Source organism: Gadus chalcogrammus, chromosome 6, assembly GCF_026213295.1.
Source record: "Gadus chalcogrammus isolate NIFS_2021 chromosome 6, NIFS_Gcha_1.0, whole genome shotgun sequence".
Taxonomy (NCBI): Eukaryota; Metazoa; Chordata; class Actinopteri; order Gadiformes; family Gadidae; genus Gadus; species Gadus chalcogrammus.
In genome coordinates, this window is record NC_079417.1 from 8,553,386 (window position 1) to 8,579,046 (window position 25,661).

Sequence of the window (25,661 nt, forward strand, 5' to 3'; positions counted from 1 at the left end):
TGAATTTTTGAGAAAGGAAATACTTAGTATTTTTTTGTTGTTTATATTGTGATACATTTCACTCTCACTTTGCTATGCTGTATATAGATGAGTATGGATACATATGATTGTATGATATCATTAAAACAAATACAATACAGAGGGAGAGAAAAAAAACGGAGTGAGAGGGAGGGTTTCTTTATTCCTAGCAGGCGCGTCAGGGGCAGCTAATCTGAAAATAAGGGTCCTTCAAGTTCAACGGCGCATATTTTGGTTTCACTGCACGTCTGCCAAGGTATTTCAGCTTTCTGACTCCTGTCAAACTTTAATGAATTACTCACGAGTCGTTCGGAGAAATTTGCTCAAAGTCATCTAACAGCTTTCATTACTATAGAATGACAGCGCAATGCATTTTCCCGCGCTGGAAGAGTTGGTTTGGTGTAGCTGGCCAAGCTAATAGTACCAGCTCTTTATGTTTGAGCTGGTACTATTAAGTACCGATGGATTTTTTGTTGATTTTTTTTCAGATGTCGTGTCGCCTTCTTCAGTGTGGTTGGATTTAGTAACGTTCGTTAGCCTATAGGAGTGAGAGAAACGGCAACAAATGTAGTCGCATTGTCTTTGCTGGGCGCCTATATTGAAACGGGATTGAATTGAATGAACGAAGGCTCTAATTTTCTCAATGTTTGCGTTCTAAATTACATCTTAAATCCATGTCTACCTCAACGTTTGTGTCATTCTCACAATGCTTCACCTATCCACTTCTGATCAACCACGGAGTGTATCGTTGACGCCGTGTGTCAGCGGTGCTGTCAGGACCCTTATGTCCCTCTATTCTAGCCAGCCGGTAAATCACCTTCTAGAGGAAATGGGTGATAATACAAACAGATAAGCACCCCCAGTACCTGACCTCCGTAGTCAGGACCTCCCTTAAACCACTAGACACTGCTGCTGACATGGTCCTCCATCACTGCTTGCTTCAATGGGGACCCACAAGTTATTTAGTCCTTATCTGCAGTGGCCCCTGCACAGCATTCACGCTATTGACCCAAACAATGCCACCCCTCACCGCTCACTGCCAACGTGAGTGACAGTGGGTGTGGGTGCACTTGTGTCTGACTTCTGCCTCTATCTTTTGCTGGCTTGTTTGTCCAGTCGAGATTCCGCCTAACACCAACAACAACGACATCCCAATGCTCCCCAAAGAAACCGGCCGCTCTGTCACACAATAAAGGGTGTGACACTTCCTTTGCTGTTTATCTAAACAGACTTCTTATAATGGACTGGGCGTTCTATTCAACGCATTTGTTTCATACTGGGGATGACCTGTATTTGTGGGGCAGGGGAAGGAAGGACAATATGGCATTTATATTGGTTAAAGGACAAGCCCCCCCCCCCCCCCCCCCCCATGGAAGTACTTCCCCCTCAGAGATAACGGATCCAACCAAAAGCATAACCACAAGCTAACGAAAGCATGATAAACCCACCTCTTTTGAGACATTAAACTCATTATTTTCCTCTGTCAGTGGCACTGAAGTTGCCTCAAATATTAGACTACATTTTTGGCTTGATGAGCTAATATCCAAGGCTAGGCACGCTACTGCTAGCCTGATGTAGACGGCATTGGTCTCCAGGTATGTGTAAGCTACTTTCAGTTTTTCATCACGCAGCTCAAATCTCATATTTGACAATGAGGATATCAGGGATGGGGATCTCAGGGTCCCATGGCTCCATAATGGCTCCGGTGAAGACGGGCATTATCCAGCATCTATTAAAACCCCTCCCTGTGATCAGCACCCCTCCCCTCCCTGATCCTGTCTCACTTTTATTTATGAATGGGAGAATATGATGGGGGGGGGGGTACTTGGGTTGGTACTTGCTGATCACATGATATCAGCTTCACAGCATCAGTAGAGGAATTTGGACAGGATTCCCCCTGACCCCCCTCCCCCCCAGCCAACTTTGAAGCCCCATATGATAACGTGTGGTGCTTCCAAACCTGCCCTCCCTAAAGCCAGTGTATGTGAAGCAAGGCAGCGAAACGAGGGGTGTGTGTGTGTAACGGGGAGATGGTGGCTGCGTTTGATCTGAAGGTCGCCAGCCCCTTGCCGGTGCTGAGAGATGGCTGGCGGGCGAGACTGGCTCTTATTTAATAACATGAAGGGGAAGCGGACCTCTCTCTCATAATTAGGCCTAATTACCCAGCAGGTGTGGACAGACAGCCCCAAGAAGAGACAAACTGCCTTTATCCAGGGACTTAGAGTCAGATTACCATGAGCTGTCTTATCTGTGAGAGGGCCAGCAGGAGCCCCAGTTGTCCCAGACCCCTGCCCACTGGCTCCCAGGCTCCTCGCTCAGGTGTATTAACTAGCCAGCCAGATTTTCTATCTCCTATGTCTGCAGCACACGGCTTTAATCAGAACTCTGAGACCTGTTGGTCATAACCGAGATTTATCTGTGATTTTTGAAACTTTTAAATAAGCGCAGTTGCATGACTTGAATTATCCTGAAATGAAACAACGAATATTGCTTAATCACAATAGGGTTTTTCACCAGCCTATGTAGCGAGACTATGAAACCAGACTGTAGCATAAGAGCTCAGCCTTCAGCAGTGTGTGGTATCAGGCTTGTCGTGTGTTTTGACGTTAAGATCTTCACAGCTGACAGGCAACCGGCTGGTTGCACTGGTTTGTTTGAATGGCCGGCTCTTTCAGGGTTGGCAGTGAAACAATTGAGGTTCCTTTTGTGCATAGCTTTGACTGACATCCTGCCCCCAGAAGTGTCCCCCACCGCCCCCACCGCCACCAGCCCCACCAGCTACTTCGGCCGTTCGGCATGTTTGTATTTGGGCTAGGGACTGGCAGGCGGGCTGCAGCTCTATTGTTTAGTGGGTGGCAGAGCGGGCTGGAGAAAATGCTGATGCCGGAGAAAAATAAGAGGCATGGCTAGATAATGCTCAGGGGGAAGTCGTACCGTTGAACTGTTTAAAAAGTGTCCTGTTTGGCTGGCGTCGCCATGCCCCAGCCTGAGCCCGACATGGTGACAGTCCCCCCAAGACCCCCTCCTCTTGGTGTCACCAGCTTCCTTCTCAGTGTGACATCCTCCAGCACTCAAGAGGGAGGGAGAGAGAGAGGGAGAGAGAGAGAGAGAGAGAGAGAGAGAGAGAGAGAAAGCGAGAGCGAGCGTGAGCGAGCATGGCTGGAATGGTGGAATGTTCTCAAGGCCCAGTACAAGGAAACGGCTTGGTCCAGACATAGCTAAGTGTCCGCGGCTCTGATACAAGACAATGAGAAAACCCTAATCCACCTGTTATCATGGTGGGACTCCCACACACACACACACACACACACACACACACACACACACACACACACACACAGTAGGGAATGCAGTCAACCCACCCATGCACAGGTAGGCTTAGCGAGTGGACCCTCACGAAACAATGCAGTCTTTTTTTTTGTTGTCCTTTGCCATTTTTGTCATACTTCATAACTACACAGCCCAAGAGGATTATTGGTTCATGTCCGGTCTGATGGACATGTCAGGTTGCTCTTTGTTCACGAGGTATGGGGAAACTCATCCAATCTGGTTTTATTGATTGAAATGTATCCAAGATTTTTGTGGAATCTTAAACTCTGAGTTCTACAAGTGGATAATATCAGGACTTCAAGTCGAGAATACAACCTTTTGGTAGCTTATGAATGTCTAAGTCCAGTGGATCAGTTAAATACAGCGGTTCCATTTTGTCAGTTGAATGTTGTGGTGGCACTTCCTTTATGTTATATTGCATCTCGGACAGATGAGACGTCTAAATGCACACACTTACAATCAATATACCTAATTAATGTATGCACATACCATTCTCCTCTGTTGCAGAGTGAGCCCCGAAACACATTGTTCACACAGTGCCACTTAACAAATTTTTACCCCAAAGGTTGGGGTCTGGATCAAAATGAGCGTGTTCCCCATCACCAGAAGCCTTGGAGGGCCGTTATATTCAATAAGACGGATAATAATACCTATTCTTAATGTGTCTGAAGCCCTCCATATTACGGTGTTTGCTGGCCTGTGGCGGCGGCGGCGTAGCAGCGTCTCGGGGGATGACTGCGCTCATTGTGAGGCAGAAGAATGTGGCGCTCGGCCCTTAATTAGGAAGGTTGGCCGGAGGAGTCTGTCTGCGCGGTCGGCAGATTCACATGCACAATTTAACCGCTAACCTCCCAAAATGAGCCGCTCTCGAATGCCTCGCACTCGGGTTTCAGCGTGTGCCAGTCGCCCGGGGGCAAAGGTCACGGTGAGTAAGAGTAAGGCAAGGCAGGGAGGCCTGGCGGGGGGGGTCAACAGGCCACGGCTCAGCAGGTATCCCTCATCTTCTTCAGACTGACCTACCTGGAACACACACACACACGCACGCGCACACACACGCTCGCGCACACACACGCACGCGTGGCTGGTATCGGCTCACCTCTCTCGCTCTGTCCCTCTCTACCCGGATCCTCTTTCGTTCCATCGGTCTGCTCTGTCGGCTATTTACATTCTTTCAAACTGCCGGATCACCAGGAGACGCTCCCGACGTTGTTCCGTGATCTGAAGCCGACGCATCCGCTCCGCTCACCGGCTCACCGTACTCGTGGCCTACCTGCAGAAGACATTAAAAAGCTTCATATCGCTTGCTTGTTTTTCGCCCCGGGAAGCAACCGTGCAGTTCAGAGACTGACGGAGGGGGAAGGCTGTAGTCCCACGTCTGTTCACTGTAATTACAGGGTTGCTGATCTGGTGATTTATGATGTATTGAGTGGAAGAGGTGTTATCACAGAGCAAAGGATGTAGAGGGCGCAGAAACAGTGGATCTGCAGCCAACTACTGCACCCATACAGCCATGGGGGTTGGAGATACTTACTCCATAGATGAGATGTGCTGAAAGCAACACTATGGTAATAAGGGCTTTAAGGGATACACCTGTGAAAACACAATATGTGCCTTTTTTGATTTACTGAGAACAGAAAACGTTTAGAAAGAATCGACTTTGGAAATGTTTTGACAGCAACTACGCAAGATCTACAACCGACAGACAACAGTGCAAACAATGAATACAAAGAAGCACGCGATGTAGACCCATACTTGCAATTATCACATTTGAATAATTGCCTGTAGTGTGAAAGTTTACTTTTTCTCTCCTAGGAAGAAGACTGATGGCACCAGTGATCACATGATGTCGCGTCCCTCCCCGACCCCCATCTACACTCTTAGGGGGGCTGCGGCACCCCTCAATACCCTGCACTTCAGTTGCCAGCAGGGGACTCAGCCACTCCTGTACTCTGGGTTAGACAAAAAACACACACACACACACACACACACACACACACACACACACACACACACACACACACACACACACACACACACACACACACACACACACACACACACACACACACACACACACACACACAGGGAGACTGACTTTAAGTAAACAACATGTAGACACCATTAAGTAAAGTGAGTGTGTGTGCAATGCATGTGTCGCTACGTGTGTGTACCTACTGCTGCCAATTCTGCTGCTGTAATATTTGTAGTGTAGAACAAATACGCCCTTAGCCTTGATCAGGACACATTGTCAACAATACCATCATTCTTTAAACATTCTCCATTGTTTGCCTTGTAGGTCAGGCAAGGGGTCGATCCACGTGTGGAACCTGGACTCCCGGCGGGCGGAGACGGTTCTGGATGGCCACTCCGGGAGCTCCGTCATCTGGGTCAGCACACTGCAGTCCACAGGGGCTCTGCTCAGGTGACTACAACTCACAGTTATTTCATTACTGATCTCCCTTCCTTCCTGAGAGGTGGATTCACTCCTTTGTAGAGAGCTCTTCATCACCATCATCATCAATTTGCTAACACCTAATGCTCATAATGTCTTAACATTGAGATGAGGGATAAATTAAGGTCCCCTAAGTCACATTAATAAAGGATTTACAGTCCAGAATGCTAGAGGACCTCCGATGAAAGCTTGCCTCCATTATGCCTCCACACTCACTCCTCAATTTATTTTTGATTAGTTTTTCCCTCCAATCTCTCCCCGCTTCTCTCCTCCTATTGGCGGGCATCCAGTCAGGGGCGGGACATGCGTGTGTGTCTGTGGGACCTGAGCGAGGGCCGTGCGGAGGTCTCCGAGTCGCTGTGGACGGGCAGCGTGGGCTTCTGCCAGTGCTCCACGCTGGAGACGGGCCAGGGAGCCTGGCTGCTGGCCTGCCCCGGGGAGCAGACTGAGGAGGTACGTGCACACGCATACACACGCATGTGTAGCGTGAAGGGTGTCCTCCGGGGTGACCCTCTCTTCCGAACCCTTGAGGTTGATGGTTCGAACCCCCATTTGGTAGAGTAGTGGTATGGAAGAACTCCCTCCCACGCACACACACACACACACACACACACACACACACACACACACACACACACACACACACACACACACACACACACACACACACACACACACACACACACACACACACACACACACACACACACACACAGAGGCTATTCTGGTGGCAGCTGGGTAAACTGGTTGTAACAGTCAGACCCGTCATGACTTGACCTGGCTTGCCAACACTAGCTTTCTGAGTCGGTGAATTATGTCATCCTCTGTCATCGGCCATGTCTCCTTCAATTGTCAAAGCATATTGATATGCAAATTCAGCAAGGTTGAATTTGAATTCTTAGTAGGAATTTCGTTTCTATTAGGTAAGAAATGTAAATAAAAGACTGAGGACCCAGGCACACAGAGCCGAAACGGCGAAACGATCCGGTTTCGTTTTAAGCAATGACTCCGTAAGGAAGGAGTCATTGCGAAACCGCATCGATCTGTAGAAACGCTGTAGTACACATTCCAGGCCCATAATGCTACTGCTACTGCTACAGAAATCCAGAAGAAAAAGAAGAAGAGGAGGCGAGTTGTTTACAAACATACAGTCCGAGAAGAACCAGTAACACGAACAGCTCTTCTATGAAGATTGATCTAAATAGATTTGGTGTATTTGTCCGTCCGTAATCCTTTTTCGCTCATTTTGGTCGCGGATTCTCATTAAATATTGCCCTAGCAACCCAACATGGGACATTATCTACTGCAGAATCATCACAAGTATGTAGTCCGCCATCATTGTTGTTGTGAGTTCTGAGACGCCGCGGGCTTAAGTGGTCATTGGCTAGAAGGTCAAGGGGTAGGGCGATGACATCATCGTTCGCGTTTCAGGCGTCCACACGAATCCTAACATGAAACCGCATAGGTCCGGATAGATTTGAAACCACCCTCGGACATGGTTTCAGAAATGTGCGGTTTCGGGCACCGGATTCGCCGGCTCTGTCAGGACGGTCGGCCGAAATGCACAAGACTTGTGCGGTTTTACCAAAAAACCGGCTCCGTGTGGAAGGGGCCTGAATCATATGCTGATCACATCTGTGAAAAGAACTCAACGAGAAAGACTTGTTCTTATCGAATGCTTTGTTTGATAGGCCTCACGTTTTAAGACCGCAGCCCACACTACAGGTCATCCGAAGTCACTGGCCAACACACACAGTAACCGGTCAACCCTTATACAATCACTGGTCAGCGCACACAGTGGTCATAACTGATAATGACCCTTAGATCAGAAGTGAAGCACCCTTCGCCATGCATCCAAAGTTTGCACTCTTGCATGGCCTACACGCCTACATTTTCGGCATTGTTGTGCACTCACATGCCCAGGTCTTGATAAAATGCAAATTAGACATAGAAGAAATAAAGGCCTGCTCTTCAACCCTCTCTCTGCATCTTAAAGGAGAAATCCGGTGTAATTGGATTTGGGATATGTTTGGTATGATAACGTGTTGGAATGTTCGTTTTGGAGCAAAAAGGCGCATATAGACGCATTCTTCAGTTTGCTGTTTTTAGCCGATTCTATCAAAACGCTATAAACTTGAAACAACTCGGGCATGTGTTATACTAAAAACTAAATCGCTATTTTAAACCACTAGAAGTAGCCCGACACTTCTTTGGTAGTATAATAATAATGTTTTGTATGTTAAGACCCTTATTATACTTCTAGCCTTTTAAGTGGTATAAAAAACGTTTCTACCATAACACATGCCCCGATCGTTCCAAGTTTATAGCGTTTTGGTAGAATCTGCTAAAAAAAAGCCAACTTAAGAATGCGTCTATACGCGCTTTTTTGCTCCCAAACGAACATTCCAACTTGTTATCATACTAAACATATCCCAGATCTATTTTACACCGGATTTCTCCTTTAACCGAGTACTTTGTATTAGCATTCTCTGACGCTATTGTAAACGGGTGCATTGATGTCCTCGCTAGTAATCGAAACCACCGTGGCTGGTAAAGTTGCTGCTTTGACTGCTGGGTTAGTGTCCATCGGACCACTTTACCAGGTGAATGAAACTAATGACCCGCTCTGGTCTGAAGGTAAATTGTTTGGTGGAGGGGCATGGGGGGTTGAGGACAATACAGCCATCACTTATTCCGTCCAGATTCATGTTACTAGCTCTTCTGTTGAGGAGCAACACTTGAAAGGGGACCAGAGAGGACATCTGATCCAGGCAAACGCACCCTCGCTAACTCCGCTCGGCATGGCCAGGCTTCTGGGCGCCTGCCATTCCCTGCATCTCAATAATGCCATTGTCCCGATAGAGACACACACACAAACACACACACACAGACACATGCACACTTGCTCAAAGGCAGATGCATTACACCGTCCGAAACACTTGCAAGAGATCCGTCTTTTTGTCTTTTGCAGGCCTCATACACGATTCCTTACACATGGTATTCTACACATGCAGTTATTGGCAACAGAAAGCGATATAAAATACAACAATTATTTGATATGCTTATGGGTCAGGCAGACGTCAGGTCATTGCCAGTCCACTAAGCCACAATTGGTGTTTGTTAAATGGTGATAACGTGGTAAATAGTATTGTGGAATACTACTAAGAAAAGGGTTAAAAATAAATGGTTGGATCGACATTAGTACAGCTCTGTTCTCTGCATACTCTGTACTGCAAAACGGACAAGCTATTCAGACAAGGACAAGCAATTTCGAAACATGAATGCTGGAGCACATTTGCAACAAACCACACATGAAACTAGCTACTAAGTAAAAGGGCGTAAATCTCGACTATAAAATCCCTGCTTATCCATTTCCATGTTTTTTCCCTCTTCGCTGTTTACTGCTCACGTGGGGCGCTGGGGAGTCGGCAGCCGAGGGGGAGACATTAATTAATAGTGTGGGGTGTTTACGAGCGACGCGATGCCACACATGAAGCGCCTACCACCTGAGGCGCAGGCTGCTCCTGGCCCCGGCCTGGTAAACACGGGGCTGAGATGGAGCTGCGCGCTAACACACAGATGGCTTCCTCACAGCGACGCTCTATTAGCGGCCACCTGATGAGGATGAATACGTGCATCCTCTAGTGTGGTTTCCCCCTTCCCCCGAAGGGAATCCGTATCGGGGTTGCCAGCAAGGCCACGTACGTGTGTTTGTGTGTTTGTGTGTGTGTGTGCGTGCGTGCGTGTGTGTGTGTGTGCACATGTGCTCCGGAATACACTTGCAGGCATACAGTCCATCAAAGGCTTTCATTAGTATGTGTGTGTGTGCGTGGCGGGAGGGGTGCCAGTGTGCGTGGAGAAGTGCAGTGTTAAACACGCCGCTGGGTCAGGGTTTAGCTGGATTTATTATAGACAGGCCCGACCGGCCAGCCCCTGATGGATAGCGCTGTAGGTTGTGCTCGCAGGCTCCCGTCAGCCAGACTAAGGTCCCCACCCAGACTCACAGAATCGGGTTGCGCTTCTCGGCTAAACACACAAAGAAATCCAGAGTTAGGATATAAATTGTGTGCGAAATGTTCTAATGCAACCACAATTTGTGTGGCCGAGTTGCAATTCAAGGGAAGGCCAACTTTGAATTAAAATGAATTTGGCAGCTTCAATTTAACTGGCAGCAAATAGTAATACAGATAAATGGTAATAAAGGGTACTTTATAGAATAGTGTAGTGGCTAGGGTTTTTGGACGAAAGGATACTGGGTTTGATCGCAAAGGTACACAACCTGCCGGTACGCATCCTTATAGCAAAATGCATAACCTCTACTTGGTCCTTAAGTAAAGGTTTCTGAATTCACTGTAAGGTGCTTTAGATAATATCGTCTACTAAATGACTAAATAGCAGTATTAAAAAAATTGAAAAGAATTGTCGTTGACTGCCGGCAGCATAGGCTGAACACATAACAAGACCCTCTGTTGGTTGAGATGTGGTTTGAATGCGTTTGCTTTAAGCCCTTTTTATCTCCTCCTTACAGATCAAGATATTTGCATTGCCCGGGAAGACTCTGGTGTGCTCGCTGCTTCCCAGGGCCAAGCTGGGGATGGTCATGTGTCTCCAACTGTGGCAGGTATGTCCAATCTTCTCTGATATGATCTTAGAAGCTAATTATAGTTCTTATCATTCCCTAGTTGGGAATTTCGTTTGTATGGCTCTATATCTCTGCCAAAATCCCACACAACAAACACATCCTTGCAGATTGTGAGTACTTTTACTGCACCGTGCGCAGTATTTCTTTGCTTGTGCTTAGTAATAAGCACGAGCATATAATTATATATATATATATATTGGCACCTCACTTCTTCCACTATGTTTCACCTAGAGACTCTATTACACATTTTAATATTGTTGATTTACATGCTAATGTAAATCATCACACTTGATCTTAAGTACAAACAGAGATAGCCGTTATCACTTACACTTGTTGAGATTCAAGTTTTTTTTCTTTACCTGTTTCTTATATTTTCAGTTGGGGCTCATTTTCTCTCATTGGCCAAGATGACTATTACAAAAGTTTAACATTTAGGACGTAGTGGAGCCTTACAACGTCAATAATTGGCCTAGAAACACAATATAAAGCTTAAAGTGTTACAATTGTTCTTGTAACACTTTCACTGTTTCACTGGAGTTGCAATTCTTCAATGATTGGAAAATATACTTGTTAAGTATCAGGTTTTTTTGTGTAGCGAGCGACCCCGTTTCTATTCATTTCTTTACGTCCTAAGCTGTGTAGCTTTATTAAACATATTTTCAACGGCACGACACATTTTCTGCAAGAATGCATTTTCTGGTTGGTTACATGTTGCCAGACAAGTCCACCCACCTCTTGAAGACCGTAGACCATTTATTAGGGTACATCAAGCCAGTTCCCAATTAACCAAGTCTGCTCAGGAGCTGACCTCTCAGAACACGCGTTGGAGAACAATAAGGCGCAGTGTTACCCCTCAGACACCGTGCAGTTGTTTACAAAACGTATGACTATGAGATCATGTGGTCCAAAGGTTAGAGCAACAAACCTTGTTTAGGGGTTACGATGGCCAGTGTTGCAATGGCCTTGGCTGGCTCCGCCTACTTATGGCAAAAAAGAAAATTACACGCGCAAGCAGAGAGACTGTGAGAGAGTGGGGCCCTTCTGCCCATGGGGGTGGCAGTTGTGTAATCATCAGTTAATGATTTCTCCTCTCAGGTTTATTATTGATCTCACAAGCATTAAAAGTCTGCATTAAAAGCTCTTGCAATAATAATTTGTGTGCACATATTAGTTATGTGCTTTTAGGATTGGATGTTTTTTCAGTGATATGCCACCATAATTTAAATATTTATGTAGCCATTGACCATAAGGATTGATCTCTAAGAATAGAGTAGATATAGTAGATATTTGATATTGATTATTTTTAAAAAGTTAAAATGATCTGCTGATTGCTCCCTTACTCCGAGCCGTTGCACACTAACGCATAGTAACACGCTTGTCAACACGGCTAGCAAGAGATGCTAATTCAGTTCGATTTATCACTGCCAACTCGTCACAGGTTATTTTTTTCTTCCTCTTTTTCCGTACATTTTTCTCCACTTGCAGAAGGTCCCAACACTGTAATTAGAGCGTTTCTGGAAGGTCCGGGGGGGTTGAAGCTAACATATATCAGCCTGCAGCTGCACACCCGGCCCGGGCTACGATACGCAACGTCTCTGTTTCTCAACGGCTGTCCCAACGTTTAAATTTCCCTGCCAATAATGAGACATGTAATTATTTTCACAGTAAATTTGTAACCCATTGTCTGGTGCTGTTTGCATTTGCATTTGGAATAATTTGAGATGGGGGGGGCTGGGCTGGCTTTGCAGTTCTTAGAGGTCATGCACATGACTTTCTTTAGCGTTGCATTTTGTTGAATTACAAACAAACCCACTGGTGGTAATTAACCCCCCTGGGAGGCAAATTCGCTATTAAGCGAAACAGGCATTTAAACGGACAGCTATTTCAGGACCCCTGGGTTGTGTTTGTTTACAGCTCAGCGGGCGCATGCGTGGCAGTGGTGCTCTGACATGCTGACGTTCTGCAGAGCCTAGCTGCACATACCGACACACGCGGCCTGTTGCCATGTATTATCTTTCCTCCTTGACGTGTATTTCCGAGTTGCAACCCTAAGTTGTTTCCTTTCATCAAGTTGATTTATGATCCGATACGAGTTCTTCGCAGACTGCCTGGAAACGTAATTATCAATAAAGTTGTACGAGTGTTACAGTGCAGGCAGGGCGCTTTTTACCTCAAAGCCATGTGACGCTAAATCACTTTGGGTTCAGCTACTGCTGCTGTGACACAGCGGAGTGAGGCCTATAAAACTGTCATGCGACTGGATATATGTGTGTGATATATATATGTACGTGAGTGTCTGTGTGTGTGTGTGTGTGCGTAACCAAGGATACGCAACGTGTTGCTACATGCTCACACAGGTTGAACATAATTGTCACGTTTTCCCATCAGTCCTAAAAATTTTTGGTGAAGTTCGTCTGGTGTTTGTTATCAACTCTCAACTGTTTCCTCACCGTGACACACCCTAGGGAGAGACAGCCAACCGTTTTTTCTACTTTCACTGCCTGCTCACTTTCCCCTCTTCTCTTTCCCTCTGTCTTCCTCCCCATTCCCCGTCACCTTTCTTGCTCACTTCTACCCTTGGTACCTGCAAACCTTCTGTGATCATTTTCATCCAGCTGATCGCTCTCTCTTGTCTTCAAACACTTTCGACGCAACCTTTGGGGGGAAATTAGCTATAAGCATAGAAAGATAAACTATTATTTTCTACTTCAGAGAACCTTGTCGTACTTAAAGATCCATGTGTCTCTTTCCACTGCATCCATAGGGTGAGTGAGCTTGTTGTCTGATCTCTGTGATTTGATTGGCTGGGAGTGGTGAGTGATAGGACAGACACTGAAGGAAGAAAGTGCATCCATATGTGGAGGCCTCCACTGAGTGTGTGTATGTGTGTGTGTGTGCGTGCGCATGCTGGGCCTTGGGGGACAGTAGTTGATATATGATGTGCGAGGCTTTTAAAAGTGAACGGAGGCTAGTGGGGAAGAAGGAAATGTTCCTATACAGATATCCATCACTCTCAGTTCATCGCCTCTCAAAAAATGCAATAAATAAATAAATAACAATAACACGCAGCCATGACATCATCAGGGCAGACCAGGGCTGAGCGACGCCCACGATGGGTTCCTGATGTGCAGACATGTCGCTGACTGCATCTCAAAAGAAGACCCTCTTTCCTGTCCTTCCTGTGGTTCCAGTTAAGTCCAGTTCGTAATGAGTTCGAGGTAGCCCCTCTTTTCTACCGTCCCACCGTCTCGGCACCACCTCTTCCCCTGCTCTTCCCCTGTCCGTCCAACCGTTCAGCCAGCTGCTGGTCTTCTTGAGTGATGGATCTCCTCCCACGCCCCCCCCCCCCCCCCCCCTCTCCAGCAGAGAGCCCTCTCGTAGAAGGGCCCTATGGAGGATATAATGAATTAGGTGTCTACTCAGGGTTCCCCGACCTCCGAACCCTGACATGATCAATCACGGAGGTCCTACACTTATGTGAAGTGCAAAGGGCCACGGTGAGCCCTCTGGCCTGGAACGCCTGGGCCTGCCTCTCGCCGGCAGGCACGGGCCTCCGCATTCGACTGGGTCCTTCTATTTGTTTTCCCAATCTTAACGTTCATCCCGCGCCTTGTGTGTTTGGACGGAATACATACAAGGGCTCTGTCTATCATTTATTCAGCGACGACGGAAGACCTGCAAAAGGGATGGCGTACAATTAGAAGAAGACTTGAGGATGGATGAAACCGTGGCAGTCACAGCACACATATGGAAATCATCTCTTCAACTTCCTCGGTTACAGCTTCTCAGGGCAAACAGGGCCCGTGGCAGCATCTACAGTACTTCTCAAGGACCGGAGTACATTGAATTATGTTGGAGGCGAGGCGTAGCAGTTGATCGTAGATATTTAATACCTTCAAAACAGAAACCGAACCTGTGTTGCTTCCGCTTGCTAGGCAATACAAATGGTTGCTCAGAGGTGCTCAGTTAATTGGTAGCTGTAGTGATCAGTGGTATATCCCCCGAGGCTGGGGTGGTGTTGACGCAACACAAGGCAAGGTCTACTGCATACCAAGAGGAGGAATAATGGTGGGAATATTGGCAGCAGAGTGGACTCCACCGCCCCTGTAGGCAGCCCTGCCCATCCCATATCATTCTATCTTCCCTCCTTCCCTGCTTGCTTTTACTCCTTGTTTGTTTTTCTTACTACCTAGACCATACCCCCCCCCCCCCCCGACACAAACACACCACCATATTCCAACCCCCACCCACACATCAGCCGTGACATATGAAGCGATACAGCTTGTATCAGCTCACCTTTTACGTTCTCATTCGCCAGAATGATTTACAGGCCCTCGGCCATTCCTCCCCTCACAGCTCCTCTCTCTTTCTTGCCAGGTGACGTAGAGGAAGCCAGAGACAGCGCAGATGCCCAGAGGTTATCTGTGTCTGTGCACGGCTCTCCATCCAAAGAGGGGGGGGGGAAGTAGTGGGGGGGGGGGGGCTCTTGCGGTGGGAGAGACGCAATGAGTGAGAGGGGGGGGGGGGAGAGAGAGAGAGGCGGAGAGAGAGACATCCTACATAAGTGTCCCTTTTAATTGTCAGACCGCTGGAAGGTTATCTTCGATATTTTCATTACACTTTTAAGCGATGTGGAAGCCGGCTGCAGGCCCTTAGCCCTGTCGGCTGACAGTGGATACAGATGAGGAGCAAAGTGACACGCGGTGTAATGGACTACTAGCGGGAGGGGGGGGGGAGAGGCAGGCTGACGAATGGAGCCCTCCGTGTCCCCCATGGTGTCGGCGGGAGCTTCCAGAACGATAACCCTTGCTCGGCTCAGCTTCTGGGACTGCGCTCTTTTTTTTTTTTTACTTCTTGCGGTTAGTCTCACAGTCTCATCTCCCATCCCCTTCCACCTCTTTTTGAGTCTTTGTTTCTCCCTGAGGACTCCCCAGTCCTCTTCTCTTCTCTTTCCTCCACATGCTGTTTTTCTGGGTTGTTGGATATTGTGTGTTTTTAGGTTTTAATATGAACCTTAACAAGGACGATTTTCGGTCACACTGTTAATGGAAAACAGGGCTTGTATATCTTTGACACCACATCACGACTGCCTCCATCTCGGAAGTTTACGAGCATAGGATTCATTACTATGTAAAATGACATCGGGCAACAGAAAATCCCATGATGCATTCTGATGTTCAAGCCCTATAAAGTGTTCAGAGTCTTAAATCAACTTTCCTTCAATCCACCCAGCCAGACGCGGGCCCCGGGCCGCTCCTGTTGGCGGGCTATGAGGACGGGTCTTTGCTGCTGTGGGACGTGGCCCAGAGGTCCGTCCTCAGCCAGGCCTCCGCGACTCTCCCCGAGCCCCTCATGTGCCTCGCCTTCGACCCGCAGCGACTGAAGGGTGTGGCCGGTTCCTCGGACAAGACCCTCCAGCCCTGGGTTCTGGACCAGAACAAGAACCTGCAGGTGAGTGAGAGGGGTGCACGGTGATTCTATAGCGAGGTTCCTGTGTAAGTCTGAATGGTTTGGAACATGACCTGAATTTGGATGACATTTTTAAAGGCAGTGATAAATATCTACCCTCAACACCCAAATACAATGGTTGAGTTATATTCCTAACCCCAACATGCTCCTGACATCTTGAGCATGTTGTGGTGTCTCAATGTTCTAAGTCTGCTTAATGACTAAACATTAAACTACACACACAAACGCACACAAGCTTGACAGTGGTAACCATTCACTGAGTGATAATCAGGAAGAACAACAATAACAGGTTATTATGCACCGACTTATTACACAAACACGTTTCTATTGTTACCCCCCCGACACATCTGTGTTTTCCCATAGACATATACTCACCATACTCACTACATAGCGCACCAGATTGAGAATACCCCCGAAACCTTAGTCAGAATCCAATGCATTGCCAGCACGTCTTCAGCCCGCTTCGGGTCTGCTCCTATGACAAAGACAAACACAACAAATAGCCTGTCAGAGGCGCGCCATACCTCATCTCCCGTAACAGCCAGTGCATCATGAGTCACGACGCCTCATTAGCCACTATATATTTTGTTGATTCCACGAGCAGAAGGCAGTGACCCCGTGTCTCAGCCAGTGGCCATGAATCAGCTTCAGGAGAGGGGAACCTTGAGTTGATGTACAGAACTTGGACCCGTATTATTGTTTCCAGAACCTTCTTTTTACAAATGAACGCTTGAATTAGAAATCTTTGCAAAGCCTCCCCCAGTTTCTCGATTTTATTTCGCCTTTCTTTGCCCGAACACACATCTGAGAAAACAACGTGCAAGAGCACTCCCACTATGCTGAAAAATCGGAGGATAACAATGATTGTTGGAGTTTATTATTTTTCACAAGTAACGAAATATGACCGAGTGTGTAATCCGAGACAAAGACGATTGGGGAAGAAGAGTGTTGAGGTGGGGGGGCCGGCGGGTGGGTAGTTGGTGGTGGTCTGTGGGGGGGGGGGGTTGCTCAGTGTTCGGGTGTGGGCCTCGGTGTACGGAGCCAGCGGGGGCTTTTAAATAATCCTGAAGTTCAGCCTGGTGTGACGTCCAGACAGCTGTCCCAGTTCCTCCCCTAAAAAAGTATTTTTGTGCTGCATTAGAGGGGTGGGAATGGACCTGCCGGGCTGTGACAGACGACCCGCGAGAGGTAATAAAAATATCAAAACCTCGGGGCCTCCGAAAGCCAAACAGAAAACATGTCTGCAGCGAGAGGGAACAGTAGTTACCAGCGGGCGGCCTCAGTAAAGCAGTATGGGGGCTATGAGCAGCACAGCGCGGATGTTTTAGAGTCTCAGTATTGTCATCACATTTCCACCCAATTAACTTTATATTCTTTGAATTGGTTTAGGTGCGCTAATTAATTTGTGACTTACATTTTTTTTTACACGTTTTGACAAGTAGTAGTAGTTTTAGACTTTATGTGATTATATCATACATTAATTATACCAATTCGTTTTTGATTATTCCTGGGATTGCTTTGCATGAGATTTGAGAGAAGGTTTTCTTTCATTGTTATCATGTCATCTCCACTCTGGAGTAAGGACTAGCAGCACACTGTTGGTATTGTCATGGTTGCTTCAATGAACGGGATTGTGTCGCAAGACGCAGCAATTCCCCATGATTTCCATGATTCATTCCTATCATCCGGTAATCCTGGGTGCCACATGATGCCTCTGCCTCACCCAGATACCCCTAGGCCAAAGTGGACTCTGTTCCCTCTGTGCATGGCATAGAGCAGGGCTGTCTGGAACTGTCAGAGGCAGGGTGAAGGGAGGAAAGCAGAGTTCTACACAATGCAGTGCGCGTATGATTTACTGGGGGGCCAAGGCCTGCAGAGAGAGTTTATCAAGCCCTGATAAGGACTGATAGCCTATGGAATGGCAGTTTAATGTATTACACATGCCTCCCAGGGGCCCTTTATCTCCCCCTGATGATCTTAAGAGAGCCTGCAACCTTGCTATCTGTTCCTCAAAGAGGATACATCTTCTGCTCTCCCTCCTGCCCACACTCCACCCCCCTGCACACATTTCTGACGTTTGTGTCAGTGCAAGAGTGTAAGGATGTGGGTGTCGAAATGGGTTTAAAGGCTTTTAAGAAAGACAGACACATATTTAAGCAACCGCTCAGCATATTGTTATGAGCGGAGACTGGTTCCTCCAGATTTAAGTGAAGGGAGAAAGGGTCACAATGGAGAAAGAAGACAACGAGACGGGGATTAGCAGGGTACACCATGCATGGCTGAAAGCCTTTCTCCGAGACATGAAGACAGCTCAGTACAGGTGGAGCTTCTGATCCTTGTCGTTCCCAGAGCGCAAAAGCATAGGCCTTCACTGTCCTACCATGTTCCCCTGCCAATCACCTGCATGGCATCATCCCTGGATTATTCATTTCTCCACCGATTGCAAGCAAACGGTGAGGTCGGCCAATCTTCACGGTCGGGTGAGACGGTGGGAAGGAAGATCAGGGAAGAATGACTTTAATTGGGACTTTTTGTGAGGCCTTCCTGAGCTGTCAGAAATGATGGCCTTAACTTTTATTTTTTTGTTTATTTGTCCCACCTCTCTCTGAAAAGAAAGACTCATCCACCTGACATGTCCATCTCCTGTCAGCCAAAGCCAAGCTCTGACAGGCCAGGTGACAAAAGGCTGTAATCTCCCCACTGCGGAGCCTGGCGCGGGGTGTGTCAGAAACACTGCAGAAAAAAAGGCTGTCCTGGGCCGACAGGCTCGAGTGAGTAAGCGTTGATGGGTCGTTTCAATAGAACAGCGTGAACGCAGAAAATCGGTGCCAAATATTTGAGAATGAGGGGAGAAAAAGAGGGTTTTGAGTGAGATGTGCCAAGTGGAGGCCTTCCTTTGAACGGCTTTTCTGTTGGCAAGAAACTGAAAAAGACGGAACATTTAAAAAAAAAAGAATCTTAAGTGTGAGTTTGTATTGGATCAGTTGAAGCCCGCGGAACGTTTCTCGTAGACTCCTGCCAGCTGGGAATACTGGGATTTAGACTGCGTGTCTCCGTGTGTGAGGTGTCTATGTACAAGTATGTTTGTGTGTGCATGTGGCCATGTGCAGGCTATAGCCTGGGCCAGAGACAGCCTGCACCCTGACACAAACAAAAAGGAATGGGTTCTTAAGACGGATGCCGGTCATGATGAGAGTTTGATGGTGAGGGAGCAAAGTGAAAGAATAATGGTGGTGTCTGGAAGTGCTAGCCAAAAACTCCCAGGTTAGCACTAATGGATTTCATTTAAGGATTGAGCCCTGGCTAATAGCAGTGCTAGCAGACCAGCACGGTTCCGTGCAATAGCATCGGGATTCATCCCTATCCCCTAGGGAAATTGAATTGACATCGTCCTTTAGCCACATTTTCCTCTGAAACCCGAGCCGTAGCCCAAGTCGTGTGATGGATTTTCATTTTTTACTTTCCAAAGCAACCTGCATTGGGATCATTTGTTGGCCAGGACTTGGACAGATGTAGCAGGGAAACCGTTAGTCTAATGAACACTTTTGGTTTTTACTACAGGAAATTAGCGCTGGAAGGTACAAGCCAACACCAGCCATTGGAAGCCCCCAGTGGTAGATTATCCACCTCCCACTGCTACTCAGACCAGAGAAAGTTTTAACAATTATCCAGCCGTCTCTGCCTAATGGCTGTTACTACGTCACAATCCATTTTCTCTTTACGCTTTCCCCTTCTACTGCATAAATGTCTTTCTCTGACAGAAACAATGGGAAACAAAACAAACACAAATAGATACTTAAAACCGTCATTACCGAGGCCGTAATCCAAACCAGATGGGGAGAGGTCGAGGCATACCAACTTCCTGAGGTAATATCGGGGTTCAAAACAATCTGTCTTTCACCCCTAATGTCCTTTTGTAGCGCTGCATCTGTCTGCCTCGGTCTAAGCAGTCATGAGCCGCTTCACACAAACGGCGCTAGTGACGATCGGTTGCTTTACCAAGAAATATAAACCCAGAACTAAAATAAAGAATTGGAAAACACAACAGCATGTTCTTAATTCACATTCCTGCTCTCTCATTTTGATCAATGACATTCCCGCCTGCTCTCTTTCTCCTGCAGCCATTCTATTCCACTTCCTCCGCTCGTTCTAGGGGTACCTGGTTTATATCTTCCACATGCCGGCTCTAGATGGGTTTCCAGCCCAGAACAGGAGCACGCAGATAAATTCTCTGGCGTCTCCTCCTGCACGGGGCCATTAGTCTCCCTGGACACCGCTTATGAAGTCGATTTTACGCTGTCCAGTTTGATTTCGGCTCTCGAAGCCAGATGTGCTTGTCCTATTCGCTGATCACAAGTGCCGCGATCCCCTGGCCACAGGAAGAGCACGTTTCAGGCCCAGAGGAATGTCCTCCGCGGCAACGGGGCCTTCTGCCGCCATTAGTTATGATGTGTCAGAATGTTGCCCGTTTACAACGGTTGATACAGTCCTACGAACAGTGTAGATCACAGGCAGTGGAATCGGGGGGGGGGGGGGGGGTATTTATCGAGTCTCTTCTGCCGCTGACCAGACCTATCAGTGCATATGCAATACATCAGAGGTGCTTAAGGCAACAACCGTTCGACAAAACAAGCATTTCACCAGGGCCGTCGCTCTCCTTAACGCTCAGCGCGACAAAGGTAATTCAAGTCCGTCGTGCCTCCCCCCCCCCACACACACACACACACACACACAGTCCCCACTCTCGCTACAAACCAAACAGTTGAACGGCGAGAGGCGTGCTGCCGGCCTGTTGCGCTGTAATGTTTTCTGTTGGTCGACGACGGTGGTCCGTGGTTTTGGTCACCAGGTCTGGCGGACGAAGGCTTCCATTTTGGCTCCCAGTCCACAAATCTCAAAGTTTTTGTTTCTAACATGCTCTGATCTTAATTCAGAAACTTTTTCCCGTTTTGAAGCGTCACAGTGTATGGTTTCATTATATTTTCATGGTAATCGAGGACTCTAGCATCGCCACCAACTAACGTTGCTGAAAGTTCATCATATAGATGCATGCAATTGATTTGAAATGTTTCCATGCATCTACTTGTTGCGTTGTGAGTAGAGCGAGAGGTGGCCATGTTGGGGAACCAGACCTAACACTTTGTGATTGTTGTTGTAGCTCACGGACCCCGTGACTCTGGTCAACCCTGGGGTCTCCCAGCTGTGTATCCGTGGAGACGGTAAACTCCTAGCGTCGGCTGGCTGGGACCACCGCGTGCGCGTGTTCGGCTGGAAGAGGCTGCGGCCGCTTGCAGTGCTGCAGCACCACGCCGACATGGTGCTCGGTGTGGCCTTCTCGGACCACCAGGACCCCCGGCAGAGGCTCTTGGCAGCGGGCTCCAAGGACCAGCGCATCAGCCTCTGGTCCATATACAATGAAGGGGCGGACACTGGTTGAGGACTCGGTACCCTGGGGGTGAACTTTAAGGGCTGACTTTTTTTCGGGGGGTCCTTAATTACTTCAACACCAATGCTTTACTTGATTGGACACTGGAGTGTGGCGTTTCATCACCTGTCATTAAGCGTGAATAGCACTTGATTGTTTGATTGATCAATGGTGTTTTGATGATGTGTTTTTTATTTTTATTTTTTTTACATCAAGTACCCTTCATCAAAATTGGTTTATGTTTTGTAAGTGTTGCATTATACATTATAGTGGGCAAAGGAATGCATTAATTAACACATATGTGAATAAGCTGGACTTTTCAATCCTTGAAATTAATCATTGTGTATCCATAAGACACTGGCTGGACTTTGCCTGAAAATCAATAAAACAAGTTTTAGCACAAAACTAGTTTTGGCATTTGATTCACACAAGGCCAAACACCATGCTATTTTTCTCGAGCCAGTAGTCAGCATTATAATAAGCCTGTCCAATTGTGTAGCACAGCCTGGCGTTGAATGCACCTAAGCCATTGTTTGGGCTTATCTGGTGGGAGATTTGCTCCAGTGCACTTGAATTTGAGGCATAAGTTGGAGCTGAGCGGCTGTGTCATCCAGCGTTGTTGTTCTTACGGCGCTATAGGTCGGCTGCGGCCCTCCTGCCTGACCCCGGCAGTATTTGTCAAACAAGGTTAATCACAGCCCCGACATGGGGAACACAGGCCTGTTGGTTTAGTAGACTCACATTCAGACCACCACCGTCTGCATTGTTTGTTGGAGCACTTTATTGTCCGCACTTCAGGTCAAATGTGTGTGTATGTGAGGTCTGTTACATTTTGCTCCAAAACCTATTTTAGGGAGTTAATCAGCGATTATTTTGAGTTTGGTCGTTATTTATTTTTCGTTTAACCAGATAAAACCAAACAAGTAGAAGGTATTCTATCGCCATCTTTGTTGTCACCGACTGAATCAATAACTGTTGCATCATGGAAGCTCATATGCAATTGTTCCATAGTGCTTCTGCAGTTGTGGGGGGTCTGGAAAAGCACGCAGGCGTTTAACTTCAGTGTATAGCTATGAGAGAAGAACGACATGCTGTACAGGAAAGTTGCCTCAGGGAAGTCATAATGCTTAGTGTGGTGGAAAGTTTAAGCTGTTCATTATACGTCCATTTGTTTTGCAATATTGTCATTCAAGGATGGGGGATAACCCCTATTAGAGGGTATTTCTTTCTTGATTTTAAAGGTTATAAGGCTGTTAGGATACAGAGGAACTTATGCTGGGTTTGAGCCTGTGTAACCAATTGGCTGTTTATTAGAAACATTCTGAGACCTCAGATTCAATGTGAATTTTAAATTATACATAAGTACATAAACATAAGTACATCTAACTGAATTAAATTGTAATTATTTGATCCAAAATTAATTTGCATGGCAAAAAAATGAATGTTTTGCCATGTAAATTCAGGGAAATTTAATCTTTTTAATTTACCATGACTTTTGTATCGAACTTTAAATAATATACATGTATCATGCATAAAGATTCAACCTCGTGTGGAAATTATGAATGCAAGTTCCCTGGTCAATTAGCCAATTAACATTACACTATTAATGCATATGAATAGGCCTATATCAAAATGATCATGGCATGAACAACAGGTCATGAAATGAAAGAGATATACGGGCCGGCTAGCATTTTTACATGCATTTATATCAGTTAGGGTGTGATTTTATTGATACAACTAGGCTGTTTAAATCATTATCGATCGGAATTGACTGATTGGTATATCCAGGCAACTTCAAGCTACGAGCTATCTGAAATGTTACGTAGGGCCTACTGCTACTTTAACCGATCAATTATCCGTCATGTTTAATTGCAGTTGTTCTACAAATTGCAGTTAATTCATTATTTTCTTCATTGGCTTCTAATATAAAACACAACCTGGCCTTTAAGTTGCAGGCTGAAAATCAAGAGTGGAATTCGTACGTTAACCTAACACAAAAGGCCTCTACTTTTAGGACGGTCGATGTTATTGTAGTTCTTGGTGAACCTATACCTACCGCTGACTTCACTCATCCTAATGGTTTCCTAACGGTCTGGACGGGACGGGACGCGGCGTGCGCTCGCTTCCGTCCCGTCCCTGATAAATCAAACTCCAGCCCCCGTCGCTGCGGACGTCTGCTGATAAGAAGGACAACAACCTGCCGGTCCGGCGGAGGGGTTGCAGGGGGAGGGGGTTTGGCGATCATCGTAAATCACTTCTTAATTGCTCATTTAGGAAGTCAATAGATGGATAGAGGGAGCAAAACACACACGCAGAACCACACGCACACGAATAGGCGACACAATAGGGGGAGGACTCCTTTATTAGTGTCTTCCTTGGCCCTGAAGGTCATGGGTCACCCTTGCCTCCTGTTTGTGCGCGCGCGTGTGTGTGTGTGCGTGTGTTCGTGTGTGTGTGTGTGTGTGTGTGTTTACGTGCCTCGTGTAGGCTATATGTTTGTTCTGCCAAATGAAATTTTCCCAGCCACGTGAGGCAATGAAAGTGTTAAATGTATGTAGACCTACCGAATAAAATATGAGCAACTATGCAATTATTATGAGTCTTGTGTATGAGTAGGCCTATGTGTTTATTTGTGCTACTGGCTGCGATGGCAGGCGCAACACAAACTGCAGTGGGTTTGGTTCAACCCGCCTTTAGTCGCCTCCTCAACCGGGCCATCCCGGCTTGTTTTAACTGTCCCCAGATATGGACAGGCAGCAGTGTACACAGAGACGAATCAAATGGGGCGAAGCCCTGATATGCCTGTCACAACAGATGTTCCAGATGCAGCCAAGTGTCAAATGATGCCCGGTGTTGCGTTATCCCTCATCCTCCATCTCCTCACCTCCTCCACCTCCTCATTCTTCAATGGCAACTCCTTGGCGCTCAGGACATCTGGCTGTATTCACTATTAAGCAGTTTGACTGCGGTGTTTTGCAAAATGAGTGATTCATCCGTCTATTATTCTTAGCGTTATCGTAGCCTATAAGACCCGATGAAGGCCTTCCAGAACAGTCTCGAGTGTTTTATGCAGAAAGGTGACGTTGGTTGTATTCTGAGCAATAAGATGGTGTTTCTAAATCCATGGACTTGCTGTTCCCATCAACACCTTGGGAAGGCGCAGTTTATTCGTTTCGGCCGCCAAATAAAAGAAAGCGTTGCTTATTTACCTTATGGATTCTGCGGTGTTCAAAAAATAAAAATGTTCTCATTGCCCCTGTATTTATTTAAAAATATCGCTCACTTTATATCGCCCTTGAATCCCAGCTCCAGATTGATCCAGATCAGTCAACAGTTGAGTGTACGGTAACAAACCCACCGCATCATGGTGGGTTATCGTGGTGATACGCGACCCCCCCACAGGGACGACGACCACCGGCTCACATCAATGCCCGACGCTGTGAGAATAAACACAGCTGGGGGGAGGGTGGGGGGAAGCTCGGCGGAAGGGTCCTGACTCTCGGTGTCCCCACCCCCCGACATCCTGACAGACCCCTTCTCGCTCCGTCCAGGCGGGCCTCGCTTCACGCAGAGGACCCTCAGCCCGTCGGAGGCTTCCTGCCGAGGGCGCAGAGGAACTGAGAAAACATCGGGATGGAAAACGGGTCGAGTGTTTTGGGCTCAGCTGCACCTTCACAACCGCAGCAGGCTGGTGCAGTTGCTTTTAAGAAGATCTTTAGTGATCCTTTTTAGGGAAGATAAAATAAACTAATTACGCATTTAGAAATATCTACAACCTTCATATTTGTGATATTTTCCATGTCACTTTTCCATGATAATTTCCATGTAACATGTAATTACGTCGTATTATAGGATTATTATAGGCTTAAGTGGTGTTATTGAAGCGTGTTTAATGATAGGCGCTGACCAGCCCACGTGACTTGTGCTGTTGTTGGCTGGTGGAACCCCAAACAAAAAAATCATACACCCAATTAGGCGTGGCTTAAATAAGTGGAAACATTATTTAACCTTTGACTCCTTTACAAGCCATTAACAGTCATAGGTCAGGCACGCGTGGCGGCGTCCCTTTCTTTACCTCGGCGCTCAAAGGCAAACGTGTTCGCAGAAAAAATGACATTATGAAAAGAATCATTAGTACGAACGTACTAATCTAACCTTTCTGCTCCGTGACAGTAACAAATCCCAAAGCAGACGTTTCTTTCCCATTGAGATTATCCTTGACAACAAAGCATTCCTCAAAGAAAATATCACAGAACTGTCCCATTACATGTGAAGAATGATATCCTTTTGGTCGGAGGAAATGTATCCTACTACTTTTATTTATG

At 46.9% G+C, this 25,661-nt stretch overlaps 1 protein-coding gene across 1 annotated transcript; it reads left to right on the forward strand.

The window, feature by feature from the left end:
* The first annotated feature begins 226 nt into the window (after positions 1 to 226).
* On the forward strand, positions 227 to 23,537 carry gnb1l (guanine nucleotide binding protein (G protein), beta polypeptide 1-like). Its single transcript, XM_056593100.1, has 7 exons — positions 227 to 274; positions 5,161 to 5,301; positions 5,645 to 5,770; positions 6,091 to 6,253; positions 10,329 to 10,421; positions 15,675 to 15,893; positions 21,070 to 23,537. The coding sequence occupies exons 2-7, from the start codon at positions 5,189 to 5,191 to the stop codon at positions 21,346 to 21,348; spliced, it is 993 nt and encodes a 330-aa protein (XP_056449075.1). The 5' UTR covers positions 227 to 274; positions 5,161 to 5,188; the 3' UTR covers positions 21,349 to 23,537.
* The last annotated feature ends 2,124 nt before the right edge of the window (positions 23,538 to 25,661 follow it).